Source organism: Phyllobates terribilis, unplaced genomic scaffold, assembly GCF_046119375.1.
Source record: "Phyllobates terribilis strain yellow unplaced genomic scaffold, ASM4611937v1 Scaffold_1__5_contigs__length_1240528914, whole genome shotgun sequence".
In the NCBI taxonomy this organism is placed as follows: Eukaryota; Metazoa; Chordata; class Amphibia; order Anura; family Dendrobatidae; genus Phyllobates; species Phyllobates terribilis.
Window position 1 is genome coordinate 972,761,726 of NW_027362761.1, and position 27,993 is coordinate 972,789,718.

At 48.8% G+C, this 27,993-nt stretch overlaps 1 protein-coding gene across 1 annotated transcript; it reads right to left on the reverse strand.

The window, feature by feature from the left end:
• Positions 1-1,130: 1,130 nt before the first annotated feature.
• SLC25A4 (solute carrier family 25 member 4) lies at positions 1,131-27,451 on the reverse strand. The gene is made up of 4 exons (XM_073642594.1): positions 27,221-27,451; positions 10,169-10,655; positions 9,565-9,705; positions 1,131-1,611 (listed from the first exon to the last, which is right to left on the reverse strand). Exons 1-4 carry the CDS (start codon positions 27,329-27,331, stop codon positions 1,454-1,456), a joined length of 897 nt encoding a protein of 298 aa, XP_073498695.1. The 5' UTR covers positions 27,332-27,451; the 3' UTR covers positions 1,131-1,453.
• Positions 27,452-27,993: the final 542 nt, after the last annotated feature.

Below are 27,993 nucleotides of genomic sequence, written 5' to 3' on the forward strand. Positions count from 1 at the left end.
TATAATGTTACGGGAACTAGATTCTGTGATGGGACTTTGATTGAGTAAACTAGTCTGATTGTCGTTTGTGGATTCGGGAAGGACTTTTTCCCCTAATATGGAGTGATTAGCATCTTCTTCATGGGGTTTTTGCCATCTTCTGGATCAACATGTTAGGTTCTACTGTAGGTTGCGCTCAATAGACTTATGTCTACCTTAAAAACTATGAAACTTTGTGGAAACAGTTCTCTGTTCCTGCATGGCTATACCCCAGAGCACAAAGCAAGGTAGGGGTAGTTTGGAGTGGAAGAACTTCACTGGCACCCACATAGCCATAATCTCAACCCTCTCATCCAACAGCAGTGTCTCACCTCAAAAATTCTCTTCTTGATGAATAAACAAAAATTCCCACAGACCGCTCCAAAATGTTGTAGAGAGTGTTCCCAGAAAGATGGGAGCTGTTATAGCTGCAAAGAGTGTGGGGGGTGGGGGTGGGGGTCAACTCCTTATTAATGCCTATGGATTTAGAATGAGATGTCATAAAAGCTCCTTTAGGTGTAATGTGTTGGTGTCGCAATATTATAGTCCAAGTATTCAATATAAAGATGTCTCTCAAGAGCTTAGCCATGTCTCCTCTGCTCCCTCTTGTGTCTTCCTGTAAGCTAACTGGCTGCAGCAGAAGACCTCCTGCATTGCCAAGATGGCGGGCTTCTGCAGATTGCCAACCAAAGAGACCTGGAGCAGTTTGCAAAAGAAGAATGTTCCAAAATTTGAGTTAAGAGGTGTAAGAAGCTTGTTGATGGTTATGGGAAGTCATTGATTGCAGTTATTTATGCCAAAGGCTGTGCAACCAAATATTAAGTTGTGGATGCCAAAAATTTTGTCCGGCCCATGTTTGGGGGTGTTATGTGAAATTATGTCCAATTTGCCTTTTTTTCTCAGTTTTTTGTGTTGTTCCAATACACACAAAGGAAATAAACATGTGAATAACAAAACATGTGTAATTGCAATAATGTTCTGGGAGAAATACTTCATTTTGTGGAACAATTTCAAGGGTGCCAACACTTTTGGCCATGACTGTGTAGTGCACAGTGATATTCACAATTATTAACCAATGAAAGGCTATTATTGCCCTATGCAATAAGGACTAATTTATTCTTTGTAAGACACATTTTATTTATAAATTACATAACGTCATCCCTTTACTTGTGTTTCACAGGTTTCCATGGATCCAGCTACAAGCATACAAAATGCAACAAAGTACATGAGATGTTCCAGTACCACACATACACGTTATGCATCCTAAAATGTACATCTGCACAGGCTGAGAAATTACTATGTGTTCTTGTTGCATACCTCCCATTCACACTGTTAATTTCCCTAGGAAATAGGATTTTTGTCCCTGAAGTCAGATGCATCGCTGAGTCTTTATGAGTTATATGTAGGAAAGGATTAACATGACCTGTCTGTTAGTTTATGCATATTTCTTGATTTCATCATACAATACGAGTACAAATGCACCACCCATGCCTCTCAGAACGTTGGACCATGCACCCTTGAAGAAGGCTTTAGATCCTTCATCTTTGGCAATCTTCTTCCAGCAGTCAATTGTTCCCTTGTACATGATATCAGCTGTTTGGGGGGGAAGCAAATCAAAATATTTAAAATATGAAACTTAGCTTTACAATGATATAAGAAAAAGAATTACAAAAAAAGAGAACAATTAGAAAAAGTAAAAAGAATGTGAGTCTGGAGTCCCTCACAGGAATACTCTACCTTTAAAGACCTGTTTTTTTCCCCAAACAGTGCCATATTTCCTATGGATTTGATTATTTGGCCATTTATGTAAATGCTGCTAATATGCAATACCAAACGCAGCACATCGACAGGAGTTTGTTGAAATGAAAGCAGCTTTTTATTTTCTGTTCTTAGACAACTGCATTAATATTTTCTTCTCAGGCCACATCCAAAGATATGAACTATGTTCACACAGAGGTTTTTGAAAATTTTGTGGAGCGGATCCTCTCAAAAATCTCTCGAAAATGGCTTCAAAAGCTTTTTGAAAAAAATTCCAATTAAATTTCTGTTGGAAATTTACGGTTCCCATGTGGTGTTTTTTCAGCTTTTTTTTTTTTCCCTGAAGTAGTTTTAAAAAAAAACGCTAGGTAAAAAAATAGGTGCATGTCACTTTGAGACTCATCCTGAAAGATTCCACCGAACACTTCAGAAAAAAACTGTCCAAAAACACTTCAAAACCGCTTCAGGAAAATAATTCCTCCAAAAATTCCCCAGAAAGGGAGGGTTTCTAGAAGCGGTTTTTGAGCACTTCAAAAAACGCAGTGTGAATATAGCCTAATAGCTTAAGCACTAGGCTGTTAAATAATGTCTGACAATATAGTGTAAGTAAAGTACAGCCTGTTTCCAATGCCAACCTAGAGAATTTAGAATGCAGGCATGGATATGAATGAAGAATAATGTGATACAGAAAATTTAAGTAAAACAAATACTGTTTTAAATGGGGATTCCACGTGACATCTCATGAAACCTCTGCTAGACAAAATAATGCAGTGTGAATTTTACTCTCAGTGCAGGTTGTCAATGAAAGTAAAAAAAAAACACTTTGATTAAGCAACTAAGGATCAGGGCCATATTTAGAGTGAGGCATGTGCCTAGGGCGGCAAGAAGTAAGAGGCAGCACTTTATAAAACATACATTTTTTCTTCTGATCCTGCTGCTACCTCAGTGATATAACTCACCCCCCATACAGCACCGCTGGACAGCTGCATTACATATCTTAGATTCTGTGAGCGACTGCCATTACTGGAGCTGATGAAGTGTGCTGTAACCTCCAGAACATTGTGGGCCCTCCCGAGTATGTAATAGGCAAAAGTTGCAGAAGCGGACTGCTTTGTCCTTTAATTGTGGCTTTATAAGGAAAATATGGCGGGGAAAGAAGAAGAAGAAGCTACGTCCTATAAGCAAGTTAGAAAACTCATCCTCATCCTTCTATAGAGCGATACATTGTATTTGCTGCATCCATTGCAGTAAGTATATGACTAGAGCAGTCACATACTGACAGTTTTGTCCTCATTTTTGGTGAAGTGATTCTTCTTGCAATTATTTTTATTATGATTTTATGTCAGTTATGGCAAAACTACAATGTTTTTACCTTGATTATATGCACATCAAGGCACCAAAATATCTGACAAATATGTCACTGAGAAAATACCTGAGGGCATGAATCCCTAGAGCCTGCAGGCCCATGATGTGTGGCCCACGGCTGTCTGCCAGCATGGTGCATTATAAAGAGCAAGTCTCCAGATGGGGAGCAGTCCAGAACAGAAGAGATCTGGATGCACATATATTGGTAGGGGGCATAAATATGGTATACTGGAGATAGGATGATACTGCCAATTAGAGGGGTGATTGAAGATTGATGCAATAGTGTGGGGAGTGTGCTTAATGCAATAAATGGGGGTAAGGCGAAGACCCCTGGATGTAAGTATACTGCCTATAAGGGAAGGGAGGCACAAGGTCTTGATGTACTTTCTTTGGATAAGCTATGTCTACCACTATACCAGTAATGGGGGATGCTGGATGTAGCTCATGACCATCTCTCAGACCTGAATGTGGCTCTCCGAGTAGGTAAGGGTGGCGACCACCAGTCTAGAGTATATTCATATGGTCAAATCCCAGCTAATTGTCACAATTAGGGCAGCTGCAGAAACAGTACGTTCTCCATTCAAGAGAATTGGTCCGATTATGCTAATCACACTCTGATCAGACTTTGATCAGAGTATGATCCAATTTTATTGGATGTGGAGAATTACAAATTCTTCTCTATTGTGTGAGTCCGTGAAAATCATACCGCCCTCAGATGCCATTCGAGTGCGGTCCAATGTTTTCCATGGACCCATAAACACGAATGAGCGAGTGCCATCTGATTCTTGGAGGCAAATCATGCATGCTGGGATTTTTTCCCGGGGCCAAGTCGGTCATAGAAAAAAATTGGATGTGTGCATAGCCCCATAGAATTACATGGGGACAAGTGCTATCCATCAAAACCATGGATATCATTCTTCTGAGTCATACGGTCGTCTGCATGAGCCCTTACTGAAATTCAAACTGGGACGGGTGAGTATCTCTTACTTGGGAACACATTTACAAGGGGCACATTGTGTGGCCCTATATATAATACTAATTTCTCCAGACACATTGATAGGGATTCACTTCTATAGGGGCTGAGCTGTATTTCTTTGCAGCAGACAATACACAATGACCAGAGCTATTATTTTCAAGGGGAATAGTGTAAGGTGCTATTATATTTAGTGTATGACATTATTATTTTTAGAGGGCGCAGAGTATGCAGCCATTATATTTATAGGCAAATCTGACAATATTATATTAAGAAGTACGATGTGTGGCAGTGTTATATTAAGGGGCACAGTGTTTGACACTAATAATTTTAGGGGCGTCGTGCCGGTCAATCTTATATTCATTGCTATAGTATTGGCAAAACATTGATTTGTGAGGGTCCCACGTTTAGCACTTTTGCCTTTCAGCTGTTCTCCTGAACAGCAGCGATCATGTCTTGTGTAGGGAAATGTTGTAGCACCCCGTGGACTCGGCTGCTACAGGGGTATTGCACCTCGAACCAGAGGTGTGATATTCCACTCCCGGGTAAGGATGGAGTGTGGACCGGGGCTCAGTTAGCTGCATGCACCACACACACCCCATTTCCGAGGAACAGACCAACGGTGCTCCCACTAGACAAAGTGCAGGCACGACAGCTTCTGTTCCTGGCTGGAGTGGGGAGGGGGAGGAAAACCCAGTGGTGTAGGAGCAGATAGGGGTGGGTCTCTGGGCATAGATAGGAGCCCATTGGTTGCTAGTCACCTGGGCTCACACACAGAAGGAGGCATAAAAGGTGGGCACCATCTTAGATCAGGGTTCAGTTCAGGCAGGAGGAGAAGAGGAGAGGAGCTCAGCCAGAGAGGGCTGACAGGGAGCTGTGGCTCAGTCTGGGCCCAGCTCCAGAGGCAGGCCTGGAGTGGAGGCCAGAAGCAGCAGAAAGAGAGAGAGGAGAAGGAACAGAAAGGAAGATAAGAAAGGAACTGGAACAGAGGAGAAAGGAAGCAAGGAACACAGAGAAAGGCCCAGAGATGCGAAGGCAGAAGGAACCCCATATGCCCAGAGGAGATACTGGGTGAAGGGTTGGCAGAATAGGGTACCGGAACCCAAATTGGTGGAGGCGACTAATCCTCAGCCAAAACCGGAGGTTGTGACCACATCTTGGTGCGACCCCTCACTACATCCACCAGAAAGGCATACCGCATAGGGTCAGGGAAACCGGGAGAGGTTTCGCCAACAGAAGGCCCGAGGAAGCTGGACAAAGGTGTGTCACTAGTGGGGACGGCCAGTAGAAAGGAAGAGAGGGGAGCTCTGAACCACACTCTGGAATTGCCTGGGAGTTGACCGAGTCCCTTACCTGGTGGACGCAGCACGGCTTGGGCAGTCATCGCCTGCAGCATTGACCTGAATAACAACCGTGAGTAAAGCTTTGGAAACTGCAACTGCACGTCGCTCTGATTCCTTGCCGCTCCAGCACGATTAGCACTGGGACCCTCACACCATCACTCCCATCATCTTCCACATTAGCTGCCCTGAGGCAATACTTCTCCCGTGGGGAGTCATCCCATACTCAGCTGCGCAAACAACATCAGCCTCAGCGGTCTGCAGCGCAGCGGCAGTCCCCACTGACCGCAATCCACGGGTGGCGTAGTCGGACACTTATTATAACACAAAGGCTGCCACTGGTTTGACCGCCCTGGGCACGGACCGGGTCACCGCCATGGAGAACTACAACCCCCAGCATCTCAGCGATCCGGCTCCGGGTATCCCCCTGCACAGCACAGGCCCAGGGGGCGCGTCAACTTTGGCGTAGTCGGCAGGATTTCGTGCCCGCAACCACTGGGTACTGCGTGCCTGAAGAAGATAGTACATGTACCTTGAAAAGAAGTCTCCCGCCATTTCCAGAAGTTTCCCGCCGTCCAGAGTCGTTTCCCGCCATCCGGAGCCGATTCCCGCCATCAGACGCCATCTTGGACCGTTTCCCGCCATCGGACGCCATCTTGGGTCGTTTCCCGCCGTCTTCCCGCCATCCGCAGTCGTTTTCCCGCCATCGGGCGCCATCTTCGGGACGCCGCGCGGGAAGAAGAGGGGCGTGGACGCCGAAAGCGCGCGAGATCTGAAGCTCCGCCCCACGCACAGACGCTGCGTAAGGTCCTGGAAGGGAGAGGGAGTGACGCTGACGTCACAGGAGCGCGACGCAAGGTCCTCAACCCCGACGATCGACTGCGGAGCCGCGGCCTACGGAGGGAGATCAACGCAAGTTAGGCCACGGTCCACCAGGGGGGAGGAGGACACCAGGAACGGAGAGCAAGATGGCGGACCGGCAGCAGACCAAGCTGCCCAGCATCGGCAGTGCCCCAGCCGTCGCGGGCCCCGACCAGCGCCAGGAGAAGACGCGTGATGCAGGAGCGGTCGCGGGAGCAGGTAAGAGGAGTCTCCCTGTCCCGGACCCTGCCAGCGTCAGCCTGCTCCCGGGCCCCCTGGTGGAGCCGCCGATCCCGGGCGCTGCAAACACCGACCTGCTCCAGACCCCGCAACAAGCCCTGCTGCCGAGCCCTCCAGCCCTGGTCACTGCCGCCACCAGCCTAGGCCCAAAGTCGCACCCCCTGACCCCGGGCGTCATCAACAGCGACCTTCTCCAGGCCAGGAGCGCGGAACAGAAGAGGAGGGCCCGACAAGACACCCACGCCATCCGCGGTCCCAGAGCCACCGCGACCGTAGTCAAGTTCCAGCTAGAGCATGGCTGGGGCTTCATCAGAGACCCGGAGGCTGACACGGACGTCTTCTCCACCAGGAGAGACGTAGAAAGCCACCTGCCAGAGGGACATCACGCCCGTGACCTGTACCCCGGTGACGTGGTCACCTACACCCGGCACAAGGGCGCAAAGGGACTGTGCGCCCTCCACGTTCACCGGCTCACGGAGGAGGAACTGCAGTACCGCCCAGACACGGAGTACACTGAGGGTCCGGACGGACCAGAAGATTACCCGGAAGAGCAAGGAGCATCAGGAGGACACCGTTACCAGTAAACGGTAAAGTGGAACTGTATATAGTTACCCGTCAGGGTACCAGAACTGTTACAAGAACTGTTATGAGAACTGCTGCTGATTGAAGTGTGGTCCCCGTTGGGACTAGTGTGGAATAGTTAAAGGACTGTTACCTGTGTGCGTGTTACCCCAATATCCTTTACCAGGCTGAGGACTGTGAGCAGCCATTCCCTTATCCCCACTGGCCGAGGACTGAGAGCGGCCAATCCCTTGTAAATAGTTGCGCTACTTAAAGCGCCCCCTACTGGTTTTATACGAAACTGCAACGTCTACCTCAGGACGAATTAAATGGACTGTTGCACTTAAAAAGAAGATCGAACACCTGGTCACAAGTTGCACCGCGGCCAGGACTCAAGAATATGTTTTGAAAATGTTTTATTTGAAAATGTCTTATAATGGAAAGTTTAATATGCTGCTAAAATAGTAATGCCAAAAGTTTTATATGGTGTTCTGCAAAAAGAGTTCCAGTGGCATTAGTAGAATGTTTTATAAAAATGTTTTATACCAGTAACGTTAAGAAGAAAAGAGTACCTCCCATAAAGGGATGAGTGAAAAGTTAATGTCTTATATATGAGTGCACTTTAAAAATTTGTATGTTTTAAATTGTCTTTGCTCTTTTCCAGCCCGAGGACGTGCTGTGATTTACCAGGGGGGAATGTAGCACCCCGTGGACTCGGCTGCTACAGGGGTATTGCACCTCGAACCAGAGGTGTGATATTCCACTCCCGGGTAAGGATGGAGTGTGGACCGGGGCTCAGTTAGCTGCATGCACCACACACACCCCATTTCCGAGGAACAGACCAACGGTGCTCCCACTAGACAGAGTGCAGGCACGACAGCTTCTGTTCCTGGCTGGAGTGGGGAGGGGGAGGAAAACCCAGTGGTGTAGGAGCAGATAGGGGTGGGTCTCTGGGCATAGATAGGAGCCCATTGGTTGCTAGTCACCTGGGCTCACACACAGAAGGAGGTATAAAAGGTGGGCACCATCTTAGATCAGGGTTCAGTTCAGGCAGGAGGAGAAGAGGAGAGGAGCTCAGCCAGAGAGGGCTGACAGGGAGCTGTGGCTCAGTCTGGGCCCAGCTCCAGAGGCAGGCCTGGAGTGGAGGCCAGAAGCAGCAGAAAGAGAGAGAGGAGAAGGAACAGAAAGGAAGATAAGAAAGGAACTGGAACAGAGGAGAAAGGAAGCAAGGAACACAGAGAAAGGCCCAGAGACACGAAGGCAGAAGGAACCCCATATGCCCAGAGGAGATACTGGGTGAAGGGTTGGCAGAATAGGGTACCGGAACCCAAATTGGTGGAGGCGACTAATCCTCAGCCAAAACCGGAGGTTGTGACCACATCTTGGTGCGACCCCTCACTACATCCACCAGAAAGGCATACCGCATAGGGTCAGGGAAACCGGGAGAGGTTTCGCCAACAGAAGGCCTGAGGAAGCTGGACAAAGGTGGGTCACTAGTGGGGACGGCCAGTAGAAAGGAAGAGAGGGGAGCTCTGAACCACACTCTGGAATTGCCTGGGAGTTGACCGAGTCCCTTACCTGGTGGACGCAGCACGGCTTGGGCAGTCATCGCCTGCAGCATTGACCTGAATAACAACCGTGAGTAAAGCTTTGGAAACTGCAACTGCACGTCTCTGTGATTCCTTGCCGCTCCAGCACGATTAGCACTGGGACCCTCACACCATCACTCCCATCATCTTCCACATTAGCTGCCCTGAGGCAATACTTCTCCCGTGGGGAGTCATCCCATACTCAGCTGCGCAAACAACATCAGCCTCAGCGGTCTGCAGCGCAGCGGCGGTCCCCACTGACCGCAATCCACGGGTGGCGTAGTCGGACACTTATTATAACACAAAGGCTGCCACTGGTTTGACCGCCCTGGGCACGGACCGGGTCACCGCCATGGAGAACTACAACCCCCAGCATCTCAGCGATCCGGCTCCGGGTATCCCCCTGCACAGCACAGGCCCAGGGGGCGCGTCAATGTCACCCAGCTCCATTCAAGCAAGTACATAGCAGACATGTCATATATATTAAATAAAATAATGTAATCTCTGGGGATTTTGGCTTTTCTGTTATTTTTGTAATGTGTCAAAAAGGGAATAATCAAAGGGGACCGTTTCTTGCTTTTAATGCCTTACAAGAGGCTCCCTGTTTTGTGTCTGTACAAATAATGTTTATGCCATGTGTGATCCTATACAATAGGACGTCAGCACTAAAAGTGCCCAGGTCCAGAGGCCTGTGACGGCTCAGTGATGGCGTTCACTGCCGGCACTTCCAGTACTGAAATAAAGGAACATTAAGAATCTAGGTAGGAGAAATTTGAAGGTATCCTCCAGTATAAAAAACATCAAGGTCCAATTTTTGGGAATTATGGTCCCAAACAGAATGATTTCTATTTGATCTTACCTCCTTTCCTGCCAGACTGCATCATCATACGACGTCGGACAGTGTCAAAGGGATAGGAGACAAGACCGGCTACGGCAGTGACACTCTGAGCAATCATCCAGCTGACCACAATGTGCACATTCTTGGGATCTGGCAGCATGCCTAGAAGAAAAGCACAAAGGCTAGATTAGCCTGAGATAATGGTGTAAGGCCACACTGAATGCAGCTAACATATAAGGACTTACTATACTGTCTGGTTGTTATGTAATGCTATAACTGTGCATTTGACTACATGGCACAAGACACCTACTCATGTAGTAATAACCTCCTGCCGATAAAACACTGATTTTATTAAAACAACACACACCCTAATAACTGAGACATCACTGGAATCAGGCTTTCTTTCCCTACATCATACTGCTATCAGATTACATAGCAAAAACATGCAGCCAGATTCGATTTAAAGGAAAATGATGGTGTTGTTTCATCTAACCACAAAAAAAAAAGGTTTGGAGAGGGCTTGCTGAATAGTATAGTTATGAAATAGCATCTGAGATCAATAACATTTGTTAGGAAAGATTCTTCATAATAACTAAATTCAACATTGTCATTGTCTTTTTCTTACCCTTAGCAGTATCATAGACACCAAAGTAGGCTGCTCTGTAAATGATGATGCCCTGGACGGACACATTGAATCCCTGGTAGAGACCTTTAGCACCATCTGACTTCCAGATTTTGGCTAAGCAATCTCCAAGGCCACTAAACTCTCTCTGGGCTGGGCCTTTACCCACATCAGCAGCTAGACGGGTTCTGGCGAAATCCAGAGGGTACACAAAGCACAAGGACGTGGCACCAGCAGCTCCTCCAGATGCCAGGTTACCAACAAAGAACCTCCAGAACTGAGTGTGCCTGTCTACACCCCCCAGAAAGATCTGCTTGTACTTGTCCTTGAAGGCAAAGTTGAGAGCTTGGGTTGGGAAATAACGGATGACATTGGCAAGGTTGCCTCTCCAGAAGGAAATAATGCCTTGTTCTTTGGGAATGCGGACCACGCAGTCCATGATTCCCTTGTATTGCATGTCTACGGAAATCTGTTTGCTGGCATGCTGCACCTAGAGAGAAAAGTAAAGAGAAGGTAAGTATTTATGCAGGCAAGAGACCTTACATGGTAGACTCACTATAGGGGTGTGTACACACTGCAGCTTTTTCCACAGTTTTTTTGTTTGTAGAAAAAGCCTAATAAAAAAAACGCTAAAAAGCGCTCAAAAAGAATGAACATATTAATTTGTATGTAAAAACAACTTGCTGCTTTTATTATGTCACATGTTCAGGCTTTTGAACTTCTTTTAAACACTTCAGGCTTTCAAAACCATTTAAAAGAAGTAATGTACATTCTTCAGACATTTTGACGCGCCCCCTGGGACATATTCCTTTTTGAGGGGAATACCCGGCACCGGATCAGATGGGGGGTTGTAGTCCCCGAGCGGCTGTGACCCGGCCCGTGCCCAGGGCGTCAAGCTCAGTGTTATGTGGCAGTCCTACAGATGTTATTAAGAGTTCTTTTGTGTCGACTACGCCACCCGTTGTGATGCGGTCACTGTGGCCGCCGCTGCAGCAGGGTCCGCTGAGGCTGATGGTGGGTGCGCAGCTTGGTGGGATAACCCCCAACGGGAGGGGTATAGCCTCAGAGGGGACAGGTGCAGAGGATGAGGGTTGTGGTGGTGTAGTGCAGACGGCAGTGAAGACAGAGTCGGGTTGTGCAGTTAGGGGTGTTTACTTACTGCAGATGTTGTACTGGTCACTCCAGCTGCGAGTGACCACCCGAGCCGTGCTGCGTCCACCAGGTCCTGGATCCAGCCAACCCCCAAACAAGTCCGGAGCGTGGCCCTGAGCTCTCTTTCGGTCCCGTTCTCTGGCCGTCCCCACCAGTAATCCACCTAGGTCCAGCTCCCTCGGGCCTTCTGTTGGGACACCCTTGGCCCTGAGTTCCCTGACCCTTCATGTGGTGTGCCTTCGGGGTGGATGTGGTGGGTGACCGTGGCAGATGCTGCCCACGGTCTCCGGTCTCTGGCTGGGGAATGTTTTTACCCCCACCAGCTTGGGTTCCGGTACCCTGATGCCGACTCTTCACCCTGGGATTTTAGTTGGGATCTTGGAGTCCTTTTCTTCTGTGCCTCTGGGTCTCTCTCTTTTCTCCTCTCTCTCTCTGGGTCTTTCTTCTCTCCTCTGCTCCTGACTTGTTCTCTGCAACCGACTTGTTCTCTGCATCTGACCCTGTTCTTAGTTGGTGCCCACCTTATATACACCCTCTATGTGTGAGCTCAGGTGACCAGCACCCAATGAGCTCCTATCTTTACCCAGGCTGCTCCCCCTATCTGCCCCTACACTACTTGGGATGTACCACCCCCCTCCCACTCCAGCCAGGAACAGACTCGGTCGTACCTGCACATTTCTAAGTGGGAGTACCGTCGGCCTGTTCCCCGGAAATGGGATGTGTGTAGTGCATGCAGCCTACCGAGCTCAGTTCCACACTCCATCCTTACCCGGGAGTGGAATATCACACCTCTGGGTTGAGGTGCAATACTCCTGTAGCAGCCGAATCCTCAGGGTGCTACATTCCCCCCTGGTAAATCACAGCACGTCCTCGGGCTGTAAAGACAAAAACACCAAAACATACAAATTTTTTTTTTTTTTTCATATAAACATAATAAAACATATAAAACATTATATATATAAAACTTTTCATATAAACATTCTCGTAGTCGTTTCTTGTTTCAGGTTCCTCCTCCGGACACTGTGCAACGTGTGTCCGGGAAAAGTGCGACAGTCTCTTAGAAAAACTGGTTTTCCTATAAAACCGGTAGGGGGCGCTTTAGGAAGCGCAACTATATACAGGGGAAGTTGGCCGCTCTCAGTCCTCGGCCAGGTAGAGGGAAGGGAATGGCTGCTCACAGTCCTCAGCCTGTGGGATTAAGGGGTTAACGGGTAAACAGTTCACTCAGCTGGTCCCAACGGGGACTATATATATGTAGCAACAGTTTCTTTATACCCCGGTCGGGTAACTATTTACATCTCCTGCTCTGCCGCACTCAACGGCGTCTTCCCCCTGCTCTTTGCTTATAGCTGGTGGTAACTTCAGACCCGTCCGGGTCCTCTTGCTCCTCCTCCTCCGTCAGGCGGTGTACGTGGAGGGCGTAAGGTCCTTTGGCACACTTGTGCCGGGTAAAGGTGACCTCGTCTCCGATGTAGAGGTCACGACCTCTGTGCCCCTCCGGCAGATGGGACTCCACGTCTCTGCGCGTGACAAAGACGTCGCCGGGGGTGTTGTTGTCTCTAATGAAGCCCCACCCATGCTGCTGGTTGAACTTTATTACAGTCCCGGTGGTACGGGGACTGTGCGCTGCACGGGGGTCCCTCCTGGTCCGGCTCTTTTGCTCGGCGCTCCTTATTTGGGCCTGTTGTTCCCGGACCCGCCTCTCTCTCCGCTCCCTCGCAAACTCCTCGAGCTGTTGGCGGCAGCACTCAGCACGCTCCGCTGCAGCTGCCCTGGTTTCCTGAGTGAACCCCATTAGATCTTCTCCGGTGGGGTCCCACTCAAACTGCGCTTCCGCTAGCGGGGGCGAGATCCTTATTACGGGCTTCGGAGCCGGAATCAGGGGTGCACACATGGCCCCAACCCTCCTCTGGTGCTCCAGTTCGTAATACTTCTGGGGCCAGATGAAAGGCTGCCCGTCCGGCCACGTGTGCTGGGCAAACAAGTCCTCTCCCAGACGCGGCACCCTTGGTTTTACGGGTGCGGGCGCGGTGGTGGTGGCGCCCGGGTTGCCCAGGCCTTGCGGCCAGGCCTGGGGCACCTGGAAGGTGAAGGGCACCGTTAATACGGCGGCGCCCTGGGCTACCTGGCCTTGCGACCAGGCCGGAGGCTCCGCGGAGGTAGGGGGCGCTGTTGGTGATGCGACGCCCGGGAATTCTAGGCCCTGCGACCAGGCTGGTGGTACTTCCTGCTTGGTCACGCTCGGGGTCGAGGCGTGTGACGTCACAGGGGTCGCGGCGGCGGCTTCCGGTTGGGGCCTAGTCTGCGTCGGTGACATGGCGTTTTCGGGCACAGCAGGGGGACTTTCGGGCTCTGCGACGGGGAGCTGGGGCAGGTAAGCGGTGTCACGGCTTGGGGTATAGACGTCCCCTTTACCTGCCTCCATGCGTTCGGCTCCCTCCTCGGCGCCGTCTCCGGCCTTGGGTCCTCCCGCGCCATCCTCAGAGGCGGTCTCCTTCCTCATCTCGGCTGGCGTGCTCCGGGTCTTGGTTTGCTGGGCCATCTCCCGGCTCCACTCCGCCAATATCTCGCGCTGTACCCGGGCCATCCTCCGTGCGAGGCCCTCCAGGGCAGTCTGTGCACACTCCCGGTCTCGGGGGAGCTGTGCAAGGACCTCCACTAGGCCTAGTGGGGTCGTGGTGTCCAGCAGGCTCCTGACCAACGGGTCGGTGCTGCTCTGCTCTTCTTCCAGCAGGCTCCTGGCCAGCGGGCCGGTGCTGCTCTGCTCTCTGGACATCTCCGGGTGAGCTTCTCTGCTACTCTTCGTTAGACCTCTTGCCTCCGGGTGCGCTCGCTCCAGACTGCTCCAGGCGGCACCCATCTTCGCTCTTTTCTTTCATCTCCTCCCACTTCGAGGGCGGTCCCGGGGCAACTGGGTGACTGTCAGCTCCAGGGGCGGTTCTTTCACGCTGACAGACACCTCTAGCATCACAGTCTCTGTTGGTGGGGGCGGTTTCCACTTTTGGCGCCATTTTCTGTCCTGGCCCACGATGGGAGGCGGCCTCCTGCCCTCCTTTGGCACGCCCATAATGGCGTCCGCTGCTCTTCTAAGGCGGGAAATCTGCGGTTTTGGCGGGAAGCGTCGCCCAGTGGCGGGAAACTCTGCAGATGGCGGGAACAAGCTGGAAATGGCGGACAATCGGCGGGAAACGACTGGTGATGGAGTCCGATGGCGTGGACCCTCCGGAACCGGCGGGAGACTTCTTTCTGAGGTAAACTTGCACTTTTCTTCAGGCACGCAGTACCCGGTTGTTGTGGGCACGTAATCCTGCCGACTACGCCAAAGTTGACGCGCCCCCTGGGACATATTCCTTTTTGAGGGGAATACCCGGCACCGGATCAGATGGGGGGTTGTAGTCTCCGAGCGGCTGTGACCCGGCCCGTGCCCAGGGCGTCAAGCTCAGTGTTATGTGGCAGTCCTACAGATGTTATTAAGAGTTCTTTTGTGTCGACTACGCCACCCGTTGTGATGCGGTCACTGTGGCCGCCGCTGCAGCAGGGTCCGCTGAGGCTGATGGTGGGTGCGCAGCTTGGTGGGATAACCCCCAACGGGAGGGGTATAGCCTCAGAGGGGACAGGTGCAGAGGATGGGGGTTGTGGTGGTGTAGTGCAGACGGCAGTGAAGACAGAGTCGGGTTGTGCAGTTAGGGGTGTTTACTTACTGCAGATGTTGTACTGGTCACTCCAGCTGCGAGTGACCACCCGAGCCGTGCTGCGTCCACCAGGTCCTGGATCCAGCCAACCCCCAAACAAGTCCGGAGCGTGGCCCTGAGCTCTCTTTCGGTCCCGTTCTCTGGCCGTCCCCACCAGTAATCCACCTAGGTCCAGCTCCCTCGGGCCTTCTGTTGGGACACCCTTGGCCCTGAGTTCCCTGACCCTTCATGTGGTGTGCCTTCGGGGTGGATGTGGTGGGTGACCGTGGCAGATGCTGCCCACGGTCTCCGGTCTCTGGCTGGGGAATGTTTTTACCCCCACCAGCTTGGGTTCCGGTACCCTGATGCCGACTCTTCACCCTGGGATTTTAGTTGGGATCTTGGAGTCCTTTTCTTCTGTGCCTCTGGGTCTCTCTCTTTTCTCCTCTCTCTCTCTGGGTATTTCTTCTCTCCTCTGCTCCTGACTTGTTCTCTGCAACCGACTTGTTCTCTGCATCTGACCCTGTTCTTAGTTGGTGCCCACCTTATATACACCCTCTATGTGTGAGCTCAGGTGACCAGCACCCAATGAGCTCCTATCTTTACCCAGGCTGCTCCCCCTATCTGCCCCTACACTACTTGGGATGTACCACCCCCCTCCCACTCCAGCCAGGAACAGACTCGGTCGTACCTGCACATTTCTAAGTGGGAGTACCGTCGGCCTGTTCCCCGGAAATGGGATGTGTGTAGTGCATGCAGCCTACCGAGCTCAGTTCCACACTCCATCCTTACCCGGGAGTGGAATATCACACCTCTGGGTTGAGGTGCAATACTCCTGTAGCAGCCGAATCCTCAGGGTGCTACAATTTTCCGCTGGAAAGATGCTCAATACTAACCTTACAAATCAACCTGAAGGTTATAAAAAAAATGGCCGTAATTTTTGATGTGCATTTATTAGCAATTTCTTCATTGCTCAATGTCATTCAATGCCAGAAAAACATGCGCAAAAAAACCCCAATAGAATGAAATGTGCCCCCACCAGCTAATGACAGGAAACTGCCCCATCAGGGTAAGTAGCAATATTGTAGCTATGGATAATAGTGGCATATATATAAGAAAACCCACATAGGACTGATAGAAGAAATCCACAATCTTGTTATTGTCTGCAAACAAGGAGCGTTATTCTTGCACCTATTAGCCCCCCACAACCTCTGCACCCAATAGTGCTTACTATGGCTGCAGCGACTACACTTATATAATACCTGAATACTCCATAATCAGCACTGCACGTTACTAAATCATATCTTACATTTGCTTTTTCATATCGTTCACATTTGAAAGAGTTTTTGCAATTTTAAAGTGAACCTGACAGCTGATACATGTGCTCTATCCACGGGCAGCATGTATCAGACACTGGCTGTATGATCTCACACAGGTATGCTTTAATCTGAAACATTGCGGCGTTTCAGAGAAAAACAGACGAATAGCTGCTGCGGACTGAGCCGCACAGGACACTAGTCAGACAGGCGGGTTCCTGGCTTAGTAGTTCGCTGCCAGTGACTGACAGGTCTCTCCTTGCATGCGCTTGTAGAGAGAGACCTGGCAGTCAGTGGCAGTGGCAGGGAGAAGCCACCGGGACCTGCCCGTCCGACTAGTCTCCTGTGCGGCTCAGTCTATGGCGGCTTTGAAACTATGTTTTTCCTTAGAACATACCTGGATGAAATCACGCAGCCAGTGCCCGATACATGCTGTCCGTGGATCAGTCAGCATGTATCAGATGTCAGGTATCCAGACAGATGTGACAGCAGCATCAGTGAGCTCAGCAGCTCTGCGGATGCAGACAGATGTGACAGCAGCATCAGTGAGCTCAGCAGCTCTGCGGATGCAGACAGATGTGACAGAGCAGCATCAGTGAGCTCAGCAGCTCTGCGGATGTAGATAGATGTGACAGAGCAGCATCAGTGAGCTCAGCAGCTCTGCGGATGCAGACAGATGTGACAGAGCAGCATCAGTGAGCTCATCAGCCCTGCGGATGCAGACAGATGTGACAGAGCAGCATCAGTGAGCTCAGCAGCTCTGCGGATGCAGTCAGATGTGACAGAGCAGCATCAGTGAGCTCAGCAGCTCTGCGGATGCAGACAGATGTGACAGAGCAGCATCAGTGAGCTCAGCAGCTCTGCGGATGCAGACAGATGTGACAGAGCAGCATCAGTGAGCTCAGCAGCTCTGCGGATGCAGACAGATGTGACAGAGCTGCATCAGTGAGCTCAGCAGCTCTGCGGATGCAGTCAAATGTCACAGAGCAGCATCAGTGAGCTCAGCAGCTCTGCGGATGCAGTCAGATGTGACAGAGCAGCATCAGTGAGCTAAGCAGCTCTGCGGATGCAGACAGATGTGACAGAGCAGCATCAGTGAGCTCAGCAGCTCTGCGGATGCAGACAGATGTGACAGAGCAGCATCAGTGAGCTCAGCAGCTCTGCGGATGCAGACAGATGTGACAGAGCTGCATCAGTGAGCTCAGCAGCTCTGCGGATGCAGTCAAATGTCACAGAGCAGCATCAGTGAGCTCAGCAGCTCTGCGGATGCAGACAGATGTGACAGCAGCATCAGTGAGCTCATCAGCCCTGCGGATGCAGACAGATGTGACAGAGCAGCATCAGTGAGCTCAGCAGCTCTGCGGATGCAGTCAGATGTGACAGAGCAGCATCAGTGAGCTCAGCAGCTCTGCGGATGCAGACAGATGTGACAGAGCAGCATCAGTGAGCTCAGCAGCTCTGCGGATGCAGACAGATGTGACAGAGCAGCATCAGTGAGCTCAGCAGCTCTGCGGATGCAGACAGATGTGACAGAGCTGCATCAGTGAGCTCAGCAGCTCTGCGGATGCAGTCAAATGTCACAGAGCAGCATCAGTGAGCTCAGCAGCTCTGCGGATGCAGTCAGATGTGACAGAGCAGCATCAGTGAGCTCAGCAGCTCTGCGGATGCAGACAGATGTGACAGAGCAGCATCAGTGAGCTCAGCAGCTCTGCGGATGCAGACAGATGTGACAGAGCAGCATCAGTGAGCTCAGCAGCTCTGCGGATGCAGACAGATGTGACAGAGCTGCATCAGTGAGCTCAGCAGCTCTGCGGATGCAGTCAAATGTCACAGAGCAGCATCAGTGAGCTCAGCAGCTCTGCGGATGCAGACAGATGTGACAGCAGCATCAGTGAGCTCAGCAGCTCTGCGGATACAGTCAGATGTGACAGAGCAGCATCAGTGAGCTCAGCAGCTCTGCGGATACATTCAGATGTGACAGAGCAGCATCAGTGAGCTCAGCAGCTCTGCGGATGCAGTCAGATGTGACAGCACCATCAGTGAGCTCAGTAGCTCTGCGGATGCAGACAGATGTGACAGCAGCATCAGTGAGCACAGCAGCTCTACGGATGCAGTCAGATGTGACAGAGCAGCATCAGTGAGCTCAGCAGCTCTACGGATGCAGTCAGATGTGACAGAGCAGCATCAGTGAGCTCAGCAGCTCTGCGGATGCAGACAGATGTGACAGAGCAGCATCAGTGAGCTCAGCAGCTCTGCGGATGCAGACAGATGTGACAGAGCTGCATCAGTGAGCTCAGCAGCTCTGCGGATGCAGTCAGATGTCACAGAGCAGCATCAGTGAGCTCAGCAGCTCTGCGGATGCAGACAGATGTGACAGCAGCATCAGTGAGCTCAGCAGCTCTGCGGATGCAGACAGATGTGACAGCAGCATCAGTGAGCTCAGCAGCTCTGCGGATACAGTCAGATGTGACAGAGCAGCATCAGTGAGCTCAGCAGCTCTGCGGATACATTCAGATGTGACAGAGCAGCATCAGTGAGCTCAGCAGCTCTGCGGATGCAGTCAGATGTGACAGCACCATCAGTGAGCTCAGTAGCTCTGCGGATGCAGACAGATGTGACAGCAGCATCAGTGAGCACAGCAGCTCTGCGGATGCAGACAGATGTGACAGCAGCATCAGTGAGCTCAGCAGCTCTGCGGATGCAGACAGATGTGACAGAGCAGCATCAGTGAGCTCAGCAGCTCTGCGGATGCAGACAGATGTGACAGAGCAGCATCAGTGAGCTCAGCAGCTCTGCGGATGCAGACAGATGTGACAGAGCAGCATCAGTGAGCTCAGCAGCTCTGCGGATGCAGTCAGATGTCATAGAGCAGCATCAGTGAGCTCAGCAGCTCTGCGGATGCAGTCAGATGTGACAGCACCATCAGTGAGCTCAGTAGCTCTGCGGATGCAGACAGATGTGACAGCAGCATCAGTGAGCACAGCAGCTCTGCGGATGCAGACAGATGTGACAGAGCAGCATCAGTGAGCTCAGCAGCTCTGCGGATGCAGACAGATGTGACAGAGCAGCATCAGTGAGCTCAGCAGCTCTGCGGATGCAGACAGATGTGACAGAGCTGCATCAGTGAGCTCAGCAGCTCTGCGGATGCAGTCAAATGTCACAGAGCAGCATCAGTGAGCTCAGCAGCTCTGCGGATGCAGACAGATGTGACAGCAGCATCAGTGAGCTCAGCAGCTCTGCGGATACAGTCAGATGTGACAGAGCAGCATCAGTGAGCTCAGCAGCTCTGCGGATACATTCAGATGTGACAGAGCAGCATCAGTGAGCTCAGCAGCTCTGCGGATGCAGTCAGATGTGACAGCACCATCAGTGAGCTCAGTAGCTCTGCGGATGCAGACAGATGTGACAGCAGCATCAGTGAGCACAGCAGCTCTGCGGATGCAGACAGATGTGACAGCAGCATCAGTGAGCTCAGCAGCTCTGCGGATGCAGACAGATGTGACAGAGCAGCATCAGTGAGCTCAGCAGCTCTGCGGATGCAGACAGATGTGACAGAGCAGCATCAGTGAGCTCAGCGGCCATGAGCAGCTCGTGCCATCTACATTGGCAGAATCACTGATATCAGATATCTGCAGCGCGGTCGAAGTGATGTCAGCACTGCAGACAACAGACATTGGGAGCAGCCACCGAGACTCAGCGCTGGACCCCGGCCAGGGGAAGTAAAGTATAATTTGTTTTTTTTTTTTTACTAATATAGGAACTTAAAGGGGAGTTCCCATATCCAAGATCCTATCCCAATATGTAGTAGGGTGTAATAATAATAATATTAGCAAATACCTCCAATTAGAAATGTAGTATAGTATTTTTGATTTGCTATGTCTGATTCCTCATGTGCAGGCATCGCAGGACCTTAGGTATCCATGGTTACGTCCACTGATAAAGTGACAGTTAGTTTGCTAGCTGCTAGTGGTCGTAACCATGGATACCTAAGGCCTTGTAATGCCTGCACATGAGGAAAGAGACACAGCGAATCATAAAAATTATACTACATTTCTAATTGGAGGTATTTGCTAATATTATTATTATTATTACACCTACTACATATTGGGATAGGATCTTGGAGATGGGAAATACCCCTTTAAAAGTAAAATTCTTCTTAAGGGGACAAGCCTTTTAAGATAATCTGAACCACCATCCAACATGCAACCTCTGCTCTGATTATACTTTGCTGTCCTCTCACTCATACAACCCACATAAAGTATCTCACTTTCAACCCCTCCAAAATATCTCTTCTGCAAGTCCCCAGTGAAACCTAAAATCTTCCTCTAGAGATATTTCAGTAGCGAGCGAAACGCATCTAATGTGTGAGAAGATCACATTTCAAGAAGGAACCATCTGTAATTAGTGATTACACCCTAGGGCACTGCTCATGGCTTTACGTCCCTGGAAATCGATCCCAGCATTATAAGAACACTACATGGTAAATCAGTGATATGAACTAACAGCATTTAAATAAGTTTTATGAGATTAGAAAAACATGGCTGCTTGAGAAATAGCACCACTTCTGTGTGTGTTTTGAGTATATTAAGGGTACTTAATAATATTTGTCATGAATAATGATAATAACTTTATCACCCAATATTACAATATCAAAATAAGGCCACAGGACCGTGCTTTAGGGCTTATACATGACTTTTAATAAATGAGCCTGAGCTGTAACACTAGACACAGCACTTGGACTAGAATGGCGTTTCTGAAAAAAATCCATGTTTTTGTGATCTCGTACAAGCCCTTAACATATTATAACATGTCCTGCTTTTATAACTCCTAGATATAATCTGTGTAGGAATCAGGCAGCAAGTGTTCAGTCCTTCTCTAGTGGCACCTCAAGAAAATGAAGCATCATGTGATGCCAGGTTCTCCATATAGAGAGACAGGTTCTATGGCTTCTCTTGGCTCAGAGCTCACCTTTATTAAAGGGGTATTCTTATGTTATGAAATTGATATAGTTAGCATGAATATAAGAGTTTGCAACTGACTTGCTTTTCCTATCTGCTGTCATTCTTCTGCTGCGAGAGCTTTTATCTTACATAGTCTACAGCTTGTTGCCAAGTAAACCAACCATCGGAACCCGGAAGTATGCACCGTAGTCACATTCAAGAGAGAGGAGTTAATACCTGAGATCATAATCACCTCCCTGCAACCCATTGATTTCTACACAACAGTTAGCTGCTCACCTCCCTCTGTCTTCCTCTCCTCCTAACTGTTACGCTCGCACCCGGACTGACTGGCGTGAGCGTGATTAGTGATCCCACTGTACCATGAACCGAGGAGTGCCTGGAGAGGCGTAACTAAGTATCAACCTGATCCGACCAAGGTCGCACGGCAGCTCAGTTGACTCCGTGAACCAAGGAGGAACCGAGCAGAGGGACCAGGTGCTACTCCAGGTCAGACCCCGGTCACAGCTGTTGACCCACACCGGGGAATGCAGGAACAGGCAGGTTAGACTGGCATACAGGCAGGTGGGTATTGGCAGGCACGGCTGGTATGCAGACAGGTGGGTACTGGCAAGCACGGCTGGTATGCAGACAGGTGGGCACTGTCAAGCACGGCTGGTATGCAGACAGGTGGGCCCTGGCAAGCATGGCTGGTATGCAGACAGGGAGATACTGGCAAGCACGGCTGGAGTGCAGACAGGGAGGTACTAGCAGGTTGGAGCGCAGGCTGGATAGGGTCCAGTACAGACTGGGAGACAGGAACAGAGCCACAGATGCGGTAGACAAGCAGAGTAAAGCGAAACCGCCGGAGCGGAGGACAAGGCAGAGCAGAGAGGAACCGCCGATGCGGTGGGCAAGGCAGAGCAGAGCAAAACCGCCGGAGCGGTGGACAAGGCAGAGCAGAGAGGAACCGCCGGAGCGGTGGTCAAGGCAGAGCAGAGAGGAACCGCCGGAGCGGTGGACAAGGCAGAGCAGAGAGGAACCGCAGGTGCAGTGGACAAGGCAGAGTAGAGCGAAACCGCAGGTGCAGTGGACAAGACAGAGCAGAGCGAAACCGCAGGTGCGGTGGACAAGGCAGGGCAGAGCGAAACCGCAGGTGCGGTGGACAAGGCAGAGCAGAGCGAAACCGCAGGTGCGGTGGACAAGGCAGAGCAGAGCGGAACCGCCGGAGCGGTGGGCAAGTCAGAGCAGAGGGAAACCGCTGGAGTGGTGGACAAGGCAGAGCAGAGAGGAACCGCCGGAGCGGTGGTCAAGGCAGAGCAGAGAGGAACCGCCGGAGCAGTGGACAAGGCATAGCACAGCGAAACCGCAGGTGCGGTGGACAAGGCAGAGTAGAGCGAAACCGCAGGTGCAGTGGACAAGGCAGAGCAGAGGGAAACCGCTGGCGCGGTGAGCAAGCAGAGCCGAACAGGGCTGAAGGTGCAGGCAGAGAGGACAGGACTCTGTTCACATGGAACAGACTGGAAAATACAGGAAGATGGCTAGAACACAGGAGGTAGATACGGAGGAAGGGAAAAGGGACAAGCAGAACCAGATACACACAAGGTACTTACTATGAAGTAGCGAGTGGACACAGAACTCACAAACAGAAGTACAGAGACAATGAGTTGGAGTTAGGTGCAGGTTCAGACACTGCAAGAAAAGGGAAGGTACGGACATAGAGACAAACAGGTAACAGGCTAGGAGACAGTTCAGACAGGAACTGATACTGCAACGAGATACAAGAACGAGCCTGGGTATACAGCCCCCAGAGTGGCGGAAACAGACTAGAAGTCAGAGATAACAGGCCTGGGTATACAGCCCCCAGAGTGGCAGAAACAGACTAGAAGTCACAGGTAACAGGTCTGGGTATGCAGCCCCCAGAGTGGCGGAAACAGACTAGAAGTCAGAGATAACAGGTCTGGGTATGCAGCCCCCAGAGTGGCGGAAACAGACAAGATACAGGACAGGACCTGGCAATTCAGTTCCAAAGACAAACTGAGTGAAGGTGTTGCTCAGGCACCTCCTTCTGGGTGGAGGGGGTTTAAATATCCAGTGACTCACAGCAATAGGCTGGGGACGAATTAGGAGCGCACCCACAGCAGCTATAAGAATCAGGAAGTAACCGGGCCGCCGCCCTAAGCAATCAGACAAGAGACATTCACACAGCATGAACTGGAGCAAGGTTTGTAGGCTGAACTGATGGGTAAGATTGCGGTCTTGCATAGTGGGAGGTGGTGCACTATGCAAGCACACCGCCAGGGATGTTACACTAACCTGTTATCAGACCTGCAAAATCACAATATCTTGGGTCAACAAAATCTGCAGCTTCAAGAGCAGCTCTCCTAATTGCTGCTCCCTTTCCTGAGCCCTGTGCTTGTTCAAAGGCTCTCTTATCTCTATATGCAAATATAGTGATAAAAAACTTCAGAGCAAGCAATGATGGACCTTTATGTGTCACAGTATTATTATTATTTATTTATTATATATTATTATATATTATTTATATATTATTTAGGACAAAGCTACTGAACCAGAACTGTCACTCAAGAGCGAGTGCCTGTCTCCCCCAGCAACAAGGAAGTGAAGAGACTGGAAAGCTATGCACCGCTCAAGACACAGGTTGAGATATATGGCCTAATATATCCAGCATGAACCAGCATGGCTACCACAGCATCTTGCAGCGGCATGCTATTCCATCCGGTTTGCCTTTAGTTGGACCATCATTTATTTTTCAACAGGACAATGACCCCAAACACACCTTCAGGCTGTGTAAGGGCTATTTGACCAAGACGGAGAGTGATGGGGTGCTACGCCAGATGACCTGGCCTCCACAGTCACCAGACCTGAACCCAATCGAGATGGTTTTGGGTGAGCTGGACCGTAGAGTGAATGCAAAAGGGCCAACAAGTGCTAAGCATCTCAGAACTCCTTCAAGATTGTTGGAAGACCATTTCCGGTGTCTACCTCTTGAAGCTCATCAAGAGAATGCCAAGAGTGTGCAAAGAAGTCATCAAAGCAAATGGTGGCTACTTTGAAGAACCTAGAATAGAAGACATATTTTCAGTTGTTTCACACTTTTTTGTTAAGTATATAATTCCACATGTGTTAATTCATAATTTTGATGCCTTCAGTGTGAACGTACAATTTTCATAGTCATGAAAATACAGAAAAATCTTAAAATGAGAAGGTGCGTCCAAACTTTTGGTCTGTACTGTATATATATATATATATATATATATATATATATATATATATATTAAAAAAAATTGAATATGGGTGCAGCACTAGCAATATAGCAAAAAATTGAATATGGGTGCAAAGGCTCACAGGCAATAACAAAACATTGAATTAAGCTAAGAAAAAATAGAGGCAGCACTCCAGAGGATCAAATATATTGTGCTTTTATTAACCCATCATGTCAAAGTGGCAATGTTTCATCCCTAGTGAGGAACTTTTTCAAGGCTTGAAAAAATCCCTCACTAGGGATGAAACGTTGTCAATTATATATACCCGGATGGAGGGGGAGGGGGGGGCGGTCCAAATCCTGCATCGGGGCCCATCAGCCTCTAGTTACACCACTGACTGAGAGTAAGGACCAAAAGAAATGTGGGATAATATATGTGCTACATCTTGCTCAAAAAGGGTCAAAATAAAGAAGAACAGCAAATTAGATAAATAGGTAGATAGATAAATATTATGTACATACATAGATTATTAGGTAACAGATTTATATGGAATATGTATGTTAACTCCAATTAAAACATTACTGAACCTGAAGACCCTTATAATATTTCTACATACTTTTATGTTCGGTACGTAAAGATTTCAGATAGTTGTCAGATACAAGAGATAAATGAGTGATTATGGGGGTCGGGATTTTATGTCAGTAAAGCCTACTAAAAAACACTTCTCAGTCTGAAAGAGATCCTTAAAGAGCGTGTATCATCAATGACCTAATGTTAAAATCAAGTTTGTATTAAATGTATTTTTTTTTTATTCTTGGCAATGTTTTTATTTCCCATATCTCAATCTTTATTAAAACTAAAAAATAGAAAGCCTGCAATTTTCACACTGACCACCAGGGCTTTTTTAGACTCTAAATTCCTGTAGTTTCAGGAAATCCCTCCGCAATGAGCAGATTCTAAACTCATCTTATGTATTGAACATCTAATGAGAATGTGCAGAGGCCATTGTGCAGGAAGAGACAGCAGGCAGGGCTGTGACATTGCCTGTAGTGGTTGGTGGCTCCTGTGTCATCAGCTGTGCAAAGAGGTGTTACTGTCCATGTAACCCTGCCTCTGATGATAAGGAAACTGCTGTAAACTATACTGAACGTTCCGGAAGTATGAGACTAAAACTGCCCCAGTGGCCAGTGCAGAAATTGCAAGATTACTAATTTTTGTTTGTTTAAATAAAGATCATGAGATGAAAAAAAAATATTGCTATAAATTGTTTAAAAAATGCATGTAACACAAAAACCTGATTTAAGAAATAAGTAATTTTTTGATGATTTTTTCAAGATAATAATAGATTGCAAGGAGCTGAAAAGGGAGTCAAATTATTTTACTCTCTACAGCTACAGTGTGTGACATTGGGGTATTCTAAATCAGAATATTGATGACCTATCATTAGGATAAGTCTTCAATATAAGATTGTGAGGGACCTACTCCATGCATCCATCACCTCTCCAGCGTATTGTAAGTTTACATTGCCCTATCTACCTGCACATGTCTGCTTAGTGGAAGAGGGGCAGCCTATCATAATGTTGTCCCATTCAATTAAAGAAGAGATGAGTAATCACCTTCAAATAACTGATCGGTGTGTGTGAAGTAAGTCAGATGGTCTTTCCTAAAGACAGGTGCAGATGACCGCATTTTTGGTACAAGTGCGATCCATCAAAACATTGGATTGCTCTTGGACCAATGTTAGTCTACGTACATGTTCAATTTTTTCCTCGGACAGAGACGGTCCGAGGAAAATAATCATTGCATGCCGGAGTTTGATACAATATCCAGATTGCACTCGGCCAACTCTGATCAGTGTGTGATTTGCATAATCGGCCGATTCTGTCGGATGACAGAATCCACGGTCATCTGCACCTAACCTAATGATGGGCCATAAGTATTTTGACACTGGAAAACACCATTAATTATGATATAAAATGTAAAATGTTTAACCTGAGGAAAAGTATTTGTTTTAATATATTTATTGATATTTAATATGATAACCATAATGTAAAATGCACTTATATTTTTGCAATCAATTAGCACAGTAAATTGTTCCATACTATTACATACACCATTACATATACTGTTACAATTGCGCATGCTATTGCTGTTATATGAATTATTAATTCTACACATGTGGTAACAGGCAGTTGTTTCAAAGCACATAAATCAGATAAAAAAAACAATTATTACATAGCGGTGTCACTAGATGCCAGCGTCTGACAGACGGACTTGGCATGTGTTCCAGGGCAAACATGTGACAGTTCTAAAAACAGTCAATGGGCAGAGCAGGAGACACTTTCCATATTTAGTCACTCCAAGCTTGCCTGGAACATGCCGTGCAGCGCCCTCGCTGCTGATCTGGCCACTGCCCATTCTGGCTCACGTGTATTCTGACACTATGGTGTGTTCATCTTATGACCTTCTGAGCTCCGTGTACCCTACTACTTACAGGAAGACGGCTTCTGGGAATAAAAGGGTGCAAGCATTTACTAACCGCACGGGTGACCCTGTACAGCAGTTATTACACGTAATAGCAGAAAACATCTAATTATAGGGATAAGTGCACTGTGACTCCACTATTAAATATTGTACATATCTTATAGATTATAACTGGGCATACTGTTACTACTACTACTACTACTACTACTACTACTACTACTACTACTAATAATAATAATAATAAAAAAAGTAATAATAATCTCGTTACCTGCAGCAAAAGTTTTACTCTCTCAATTGGGGCCACAGCCGTCTTAGAAATGGCCGCAGCAATCCCTCCAGCTAAAAAGTCCTTGAGAAAGCTGATAGCTTGGTCACCCATCTTGAAAGTGGTAGAGATGAAGCACCTGCTTCCTTACACTACAACGTCAGTCCTTCTCCAGGCAGCTCCCCGTCTGCACTGACAGCCAAAACAGGACGAGTGACAGACGAGCTCCTCTTTATAAAGACACTAGATCTCCCCGAGGGTGGGATCTTGGGGGATGCTTGTAATTGGCTGTTGTGTCCAGATCAGAGGGCACTGGGGGCATGGGAGACATGTTACTTCATGGAGACCCCCATGATTCACATAGGGACATTTAAAGGACATTTTAATGTTATCTTCTCCGCAGTGAAGAGCTTTTGTCATGGCATGTACCCATTATATTAATAGCATGCTGGGTATTCTAAGAAAGGATAGGGGCATTGAAGAATCAGAATAATGGTGGAAATAATAAAAAGACCCCTTTTTTCCTATTAGATAGTTTTCACTTAAATTTAATGTACAATTTTGACCTGGACTGATTGCGACAAAAATAAAAAGCATTAAACCTTTTAATACAATGTTAACACAAGTTCATTTTTTAACCAGTTTATAGTAAGGGGACATTGAGTATCGAGGTGATGAATATGCATTATTAGGTGTCAGATATTCAGACTTTCCCCATTTCCAGAACTGTTTTCTTATGTAAAACATTACTCGTGAACCAAATTGCTTTGTCCTTC